Source organism: Myotis davidii, unplaced genomic scaffold (genome assembly GCF_000327345.1).
Source record: "Myotis davidii unplaced genomic scaffold, ASM32734v1 scaffold1628, whole genome shotgun sequence".
Classification (NCBI taxonomy): Eukaryota; Metazoa; Chordata; class Mammalia; order Chiroptera; family Vespertilionidae; genus Myotis; species Myotis davidii.
Window position 1 is genome coordinate 132,258 of NW_006299023.1, and position 8,826 is coordinate 141,083.

The window sequence follows — 8,826 nt, forward strand, 5'->3', positions numbered from 1 at the left end:
ATTCCCTTTCCAGAGGTTAAATGGATACAAAATTCTTAATTGGAAAGTATAAACATATACAAATTTTAAATATTCAGAGTCCAAAAGTATGATACGTATAAGGAGCTCTTCACATTGTTCATCAGAAGTCATTTTCTAGTTGGTAAATTTTTCTCCTTGTACCCTTTGTAGTAAATCGTAAAAGAATTTGTTTAGGTTCTACATTTTTATCAAAGTTTGTCACAGACTTTATGATATACACAGAGCAATGATAATCTTGAATTATTTTGAATGTTGGATGGGATTCTTCATCTCGTTCAGGTGAAAATCTGTTGAATAATAAAAAAATACTACCAAACCCAGTATCCCTGATGATAATAAATCACAGGTTTTACCTGATTTTTAACCTTGAGCCAAATATATTGAGGGAGAGTTTCCTGAAGGATTGGGTAATAAAGGAAAGAAATAGAAAAGGTAAAACTCACACAAGTTGAATAAGAGAGACCACAGAAGGCAACAGCTCTACTGTCTAGATGCTTATGTTTGGTCACTTTCAGAGAGTGTCGTTTCCTCGGTAACCACAATTGGCTCCAGCAGCCTAAAGCGTTCATTTAGGGCTGGGAATGACCTGAGCATGTTATACATCCTTACGCGCAGCCTCATCCGGGTTGCTGATGGCAGCAATTTCACTCTCCCAGCAGATGACGACAGCGACTTCAACAGTTTGGAAGCTTCAGTCTGGAAGATTTTTGTTCTGACAGTGTAGAGGACAAAAATTTGCAATCCCTGGCAGATAGAATAAAAGCTTAATATTAGATAAGCGCTGCAATACAGAACCAGGGAAGGGATTTTATTTCACCTTGTCACCTACCCTTTTCTCATCATTCACACAACTCCCCAACTTGACAAATTAATAACATCTGGCCCAGCCTATGGCACTCAGTGGTTGAACATGGACCTATGAACCAGGAGGTCAGGGTTCAATTCCCCATCAGGGCACATGCCCAAGTTTCAGGCTTGATCCCCAGTAGGGGGCATGCAAGAGGCAACGGATAGATGATTCTCCCTCCTCATTAATGTTTTCTATCTCTCTCTCCCTCTCCCTTCCTCTCTGAAATCCATAAAAATATTTTTTAAATATATATGAAATAACATCAGTAACTGAGTTCATAGTATTGTGCTAATGTTTATACTTCTTTATTTTGACAACACAGTAGTGTTATACAAGACATTATTATTAGGGAAAGCTGGGCAAAGAGTACATGGGACTCTACTGTTTTTGCAACTTCTTGTAGTCAACTATCTCAAAATAAAAAGTTATTAAAAGTAAATATCCATGGATGTCTCCCAGATTGGCACCTATGTGACCCCAAGTTTTATAAAAATTTATTTCTACCCTTGGCCAATGTGACTCAGTTAAGCGTCCCTTCCCCCCCATAGACTGAAAGGTGGCCGGTTGGATTCCCGGTCAGGGCACATGCCCAGGTCAGATTTGGTCTCCAGTTGGGTGTATAGGGGAGGCAACTGATGGATGTTTTTCTCTCACATCAATGTTTCCCTCTCCATCTCCCTTCCTCTCTCTCTAAAATGAATAAAAACATTTTTAAAAGAATGTATTTCTATAATTAATATATTCCATAGATACCGTTTAGGAGACTTCTGGTGTTGTGGTAAGATAATCCAAAGATTCTGAGTTTGGCTAATAGAATCGATACTTGTTCGCAAGAGATAGACCAGTTCACTGGAAAAAAGCAGGAAGATTAACTTGATTGTTAACCAACAGGTGGTACCTAACACATCTGAAAAAGGCCTGGATGACACAAGGAAGTGTGCATGGGGTTTCGCAAGGACAAACGTGGTCATTAGCCATCCTGATTGTTCAAGGGAGAGAAATTCATTTTGGAGAAATCTGGTCTCTAGAAAAGCTCCTTTCTGTGGGGTACATTCTTTCATCTGGCTTTTCCAGAATTTAAATTCTAAGTCAAAGACAATACTAAGAATTTCTGGTTGTACAATAGTTAGGAAAAGATGTAGACACTATCCTGTGGAAGTCAGTGGAATCCCAATATTTTTGTGCCCTTGAAATCCCAAAGATGTTATTTGAAAAAACAAAATGTAGGCATCCAACTAATTATCACTAGCACAAAGATTAAATTGTGTCTTTTAAGTAATATCTGCAGGACTTAGCAAATAAATATGTATTAGCCTTATAGCATTCTACAACTAGAAGGAGCTTACATGTGAATTAATCTAGTCATTCCTACACTTTAAGGTACATGAAACCTTACTTTAAACTGGAGATTCCCAGCTCTTACCCTATAAACTCTGATTCAATAGAGTGAGGGGTGAAGTTGCCCAGAAATCAGCATTTTAACACATTGTGTACATTCTGATCTAGGCAATATTCAGAACCATTTCAAAAAACATTGTGTCAATTTTAACACCCTCTTCCATTTTATATTTTGCATGTCTCACTCAGAGAGGTAGTGACTTACCTGAAATCATGAGTCAATAATATTAAACCTGAAAGACAGCCAAAGTCTCCTGACTTTTAGTCCGTGGGGCTCTTGCCCTACAGCCACCCTCAATTTTACCAGGTAGTATGAACATTTTGTAATGGGCCTCTATTTTGTAATGTGCCTCTCCTATGCATGTAGAAGAGAATATCCTTGACCATACCTTTTTAAAGACACTTTTCTAAATTACTGGTAGCTGTAGGCAACAAGCCCATGGTCAACTGGCAATCCCAACTAAGCTTACCGTATTTATTGCCCTTCTGGAGAGATTCCATTGGGAGTTGCCAACAGTAAAGAACTGCCTTATATCTATTTAAACTTAGGCATTTAAGGGAGTAATTCATGAAAGGCACTGAAGAGGGCTCTCTGGGATAGACAGTGAGAAGCTTACAAGTATTAAATGTGATGTTAGCAATTCATACAGATAAGCAGCTCTCCACACTTCACTAAACAAACTCATCATTTGTGGCCAAGACAAATTTAACTAATGCCCTATCCAATGATTTCCATTTTGTATCAAAGATTTCCCTCCTCAGTGATATTTGATCAGGGCCAAAAACAACCAATATCAACTACACACAATGGTTACTATTCTCAGCAACTTAATGAGACAATCACCAAACACTGCAGTATACTTCACAAAATACTAGAGAAGTACAGCCCATCCTGATAGCAAACAAGATATCTACTGCAAAAGATATATACAAGCGTGTTACTTGCACTAGAGAACTAATAACCTAGCTGAGGAGATGAGACTTCTATGTAAAAAAAAAAAAGAGTTAATTTTTAAGTACAAGAAGAAATGGGACAAATGAACATATAAAACTACAATCCTTCTATTTTACTTGAGTTATATTAATATAACTAGAATTAAAATCATCACTTCAGCCCAGGCAGCATGGCTCACTGGTTGAGAGTCAACCTATAATTCTCTCTCATCATTGATGTTTCTATCTCTCTCTCTCTCCCTCTCCCTTCCTCTCTGAAATCAATAAAAATATTTTTAAATAAAAATAGAAGAAAGGTACTTTTATTATATTGAAGTATAATTCACTCTGCCAGCTCAGGAAAAATAAGATTAAATATAGAGACAGAAAAGTCCTTGTAATATTTTTCATCAGAGCAAAAGACAATGTTTGCCACAGGAGAAGGCATAGAATAAAAACCATGGAAAGAAATTCTGATTTCAAGATAAGTCTTTCAATAATGACTCCTTGTTTTATCTTAAAGTTTTTCCATTCCCTCCACATACACAAATACTAACATATGAAAACAAAAATCATCTGAGATCAAACTAAGTTATTTTTAATCTACCATTTTGGTTTATCTATACCAGTATTTTTGCCATAATAAAAATTAGATGACCATTATATTTCCTCTAAATGTTTAGTTTCTTATAGGAGATGCTTCCAATATGTTAATAGAATTGTTTCCAAATAAAAACATATATAAATCTTCATTCAAATTTTAAGACAAGTTATGAATAGAATGTTCTTTAAAATTATGATTAAATGTATCATTGAGATAAGACTCAGGAATAAAAGCATCTTTAGTCCTATGTATAATTATGTCACACACAAAAAATTTCATAAGGTTCTGCTTCTAACAAATCAACTCTCTTGCAGGATTTTATATATAGAAAAACCAAACAATTCCACCAAAAACCAGTTAGAACTTTATGAATCCCATAAAGTTGCAGGATACAAAATCAACACATGGAAACCAGTTGCATTTTTATACACTAAGAACAAACTATATGAAATAAAATTAAGAAAATAATCCTATTTATAATAGCATAAAAAATGACATAATTTGTAATAAATTTAACCCAAGAAAGTAAGAGACCCCAAACAATAAGTCATAGATGGGGAAAAAAATAAGACATTGATGAAAGACATTGAAAAAGACACAAATAAATGGAAAGATAGCCTGAGTTCTTGGATTAAGAAAATAAATACTGTGAAAATGTTCATACAACCCAAAACAATGTAGATTAAATGTAACCCTACCAAAATTCCATTGGCATTTTTCACAGATATAGAAAAAGCTATCCGAAAATTTGTATTCAGTGCAGAAAAGAACATATAGTCATGAAGAACTTTCCTTTGTCTTCCCTCAAAAAAAAAAAACTTAAATAAAATCTCCTAAAGCTACTAAACAATGACCTTCAGAGAGTTTTAAAAGGAGAAAATTTTGATCCACGGAGATATCACGTCCACCCCTGCATGGTCAGCTACTTTCAGACTAATCCACACCATACCTGAGTAGTGTTGAAAATGCAGAATACGTAGCTGGAGACGTGTCTGATGTTCTCATCACCTAGTAGCATAAAGTATCCCAGGATCCAGGTAATTCCAAATATGACTGCAATAGATAACGTGCTAAAAACCTTCTTTAGCGATGAAACCTTTTTTGTGCTAGGTAAATGAAAACAAGCAAGAAAATATGGTTCATTCGGTTCTTTTTATTTTTTTATTAATATCATTGTTACCCTACTGTTAAGAATATATATTCAGCTGCCCACATATACTGTTCATTTAACAATATTATGCCTCCAGTGGAAAAATTATGTTAGACCTATGCCATGCTGGATAGAATCTGATTTAGCAAGCTTTATTAAGAAATACAGTGATAACTGTATCTGGCATAAACAATTCCTTACAGGCAAATTTCACAAAGAATAAATTCTTTCTTTGGAAGAGAATTTTATTTTAGTTATTATTACTATTGGATCAGCTAGTGATTAATTGTTGTGGAGGCATCTGGAACCTTCCCAAGGTGTAGGCCTGTGGTCGGCAAACCATGGCTCATGAGCCACATATGGCTCTTTGGCCCCTTGAGTGTGGCTCTTCCACAAAATAACCCATGTGCGGGTGCGCACGTACAGTGCGATTGAAACTTCGTGGCCCATGCGCAGAAGTCGTTTTTTGGCCTGGGCGAGTCTATTTTGAAGAAGTGGCATTAGAAGAAGTGGGGGCAGGCGGGCCGTGGGATATGCAGCGCGGGGGAGGCGCGGCCAATTCATGCACGAGTTGAGTGAGCCAGTCAGTCAGCAGTCTCATTGTGCAGTGGTTAGTGCTAGTCGTGTCCGCAAATCGCACGGGTGACAAAAGTTCCTACTTGAAGCATAAAGTTACCTGTATTTTTCCAACCAGCTGCAAATCCTTACAGGTATTTTTGTCATCAATTTAAGAATTGTAATTATTTGTGTTGGCTTTATTATTATAAAATGAAACATTTTTTTAGGTGCCCTGTATGTTGAGATGGTTTGGACATATAGAGAGGATGAATGAAAGGAGATGGACGAAACAAGTATACAAGACGAGATGGGAAGAGTGGATGGAAGAGTTGGAAGGGAGAGTTGGAAGGGGTCAACCTCAGCGAACGTACCTCAATCAGATTGAGGATATTTTTAGCAAAGGCCAGCTTAGGAGCACCCTAATTAAGTTAATAACAATGTACCTACCTATATAGTTTAAGTTTTAAAAATTTGGCTCTCAAAAGAAATTTCAATCGTTGTACTGTTGGTATTTGGCTCTGTTGACTAATGAGTTTGCCGACCACTGCCCTAGACCATTCACCTACATTCAAGCCAGAACCAGGACAACTGCCCAACCAATGCTCAAATTTATGACAAATAAACATTTGTCATTCTAAGCCATTAAGTTTTGGGGTGGTTTGTTATGCAGCAAAAGCTAACTGATACATGAAAGATAACTTGTTAAACAATTAAATTGTAACCTGCTTTTCATTGTAACTAAGCCAATTTAAGAACAAGTGCTATCAGCCAAAATTTGGAAGTATAAATTTGGTTGATATCTGAGGCCAAAGTGATATTGTTTTGTATAAAGAAAATATAACTGAATTTGCAATTAGGCTGAGAAGACATCAGTGAGAAGTCTTCTAATAAAATATAGGTTTGAATGATTATCATTGATATTCTTCCCCATATTTCCCCTTAAATGGATTATCATAAAGGGAAGATGATACTACTCTTGATCAGTAAATTACATATTAAAGATTATAGTCCCACTGATGAGAGTTGTTTTCATCATCTGTTCATACCAAGTGCACTCATTTGGTGACCAGCGAAACTCACAGATGTGCTTATAGTAAGTCTACTTGGGCTAAGTAGAGTCTTATAGAATTAAACCTGAATTCATAGCCTCATTGGCACCATGTTTTAATCAATGTGTACTGTGGGAGAAGGGGGGATTTATGGATTTAATAGTTTCTGTCCTTTCTCTCTCCAACTGAAGGCTTTTTCTGCATATCGGGAATGACAATGAAAACCTTTATTGGAGTCAGGAAGGTTATATAAAGGAGAAAAGCAGTTCACACGGAGATTAATAAACCAGGGCTCACATGCTCCATCTGCAGGGAATGTGGGCTTAATGTTGCCAGTTGTTCTTTTTTTTTTTTTTTCAAGAAAAAAAAGCATTTTAAGTGAAATCTTCCTATTATTTTATGTTTACAAGTAATAAAAAATATAAATCCATTATCTGATTCAAGCAACACATATACAACATAACCTACAGCTACTAGTTTACAAAATACATTTACTAGCACTTATTCACAACCCTCCCATTTCTTTATCCAAATCTGATTTATTGAATATTTGGGGGAAAACTTGGGTTGAGTTTTTTAGTTGGGCTCATATAGCACAAAAGTATGTTGTGTAATGCAGCACACCCACATTATAGTGCTGATGTTGGAAGATGAGAAGATCTACTTTCAGAGGCAAAGTTTAAGAGAACATCTGTCCTGCAGCCAAAATTTAAGAGAACATCTGTCCTGCAACCACATGTCCCTGCCATTGTCCCAGTGGCTGAAAACTCTTCTAGGAGGTGCAGATATATGAGGGTGCTCTATCATGTGCTCACCAAGTCATGCCTGGCAGCCTCCCATTTACTGGGAATCTTACCTTGTCAGATTCTGGTTATCCTTCCACACCACTTTCACCATAATGACAATAAATAGAGCAACATTGCTGGTGAGGATAACGGTCATAGGTAGAATGAATGACCAATAAAATGGGCCTTTTTTATCATCATTCTCTTTTGAATCTGCCAACCAGCAGCTGTGGAGAGAAAATAAATGCTTTCAGAAGACTAAGAAAGCTACACATACTAATTCTCCATTACTGATGTTCCCTCGGCTGAAAGAGAATATCCCTTTGCATCCTATATATTTGAGATGACTTTCAAGAATTCAACACAATAATAAAATGAAATGTATTGGCTCTGCACTTTCCTCTATGAGACAGTATAGGCTAATAGACAGAAAATGGGCTTTTGAGCCAGGCAATCCCAAATTTAAATGTGATTCTCTGTCACTAACTAGGTGTCTGACTTTAGGCAAATTATCATTCAATTTTATTTTTTAATATATAGCACATCTAGATGGCTCAAAATTTAAATGGTGCAGACACTCATAGAAAGACAAGATTGACCTAAAATCATCCATAATTACTAGTCTCTATCTCCAGTGGTAATCAGTGTTTCTTGTATATTCTTCCTGATTTAGGCTATACATATATCAGCAAATGTGCATATTTTTCCTGATGTTTAAGCAAATGATAATATATGATACTTCCATACCTTACTTAACAACATATCTTGGATATCATCCTATATAAGAATATAAAGATTGTCTTCATCACTTTTTAGAGGTACATATTATTCCATTATTTTGTTATATCATAAATTATTTATCTATCTATCTGTTTGTTTATTTATTTATTCTTAATCCTCACCCAAGGATATTTTTTCCATTGATTTTTTTTAGAGACAGTAAAAGGAAGGGATAGAGGGGGAGAGAGAGTAACATTGATGTGAGAGAGACACATCAATTTGGTTGCCTCTTGTACACACCCTCTACAGGGGCTGGGGATGAACCTGCAACCCAGGTACATACCCTAGACCAGGAATCAATCTGGAGACACTGCGGTGCATGGGCTGACACTCTAACCACTTAGCAACACCGGCCAGGGCACACCATAAATTATTTAAACAGTCTCCTATTAATTGGCATTTTTTAAGGTTTGATGTTTAATTTAACCTCCTTGGGGTAGTTTTGGGGTTTTTTTGTTGTTGTTGTTGCTATTTGTGGTGGTAGTTTGGTGGTGTTTCCTTCTCATCTGTGAGGTCTAGTAATCATCTCCTGACATTGTTGTAAGAATTAATTTGTTCATTTAATAAGTATTTACAGAGTATGTTATGGAGCAGATACCATTCTAGATACGAAGCAGTAAATTTAAAAAAAAAATCCATTCTGTAGTGAATTTATTCTAACACAGAGAAATTGGTAAAACTAAGAAATAAATTATATA

General features: G+C 36.1%; 1 protein-coding gene across 1 annotated transcript in view; it reads right to left on the minus strand.

Annotated features, from left to right (window-relative positions):
• Positions 1-516: 516 nt before the first annotated feature.
• The window catches only part of ADGRG7 (adhesion G protein-coupled receptor G7), an 82,734-nt gene continuing 74,424 nt past the window's right edge, over positions 517-8,826 (minus strand). Inside the window, exons 14-16 of the mRNA XM_006774599.2 lie at positions 7,420-7,575; positions 4,756-4,912; positions 517-765 (exon numbers count right to left, since the gene is read on the minus strand). Of these exons, the coding sequence (XP_006774662.1) occupies positions 517-765; positions 4,756-4,912; positions 7,420-7,575 (562 nt within the window). The remainder of the gene's footprint in view (positions 766-4,755; positions 4,913-7,419; positions 7,576-8,826) is intronic.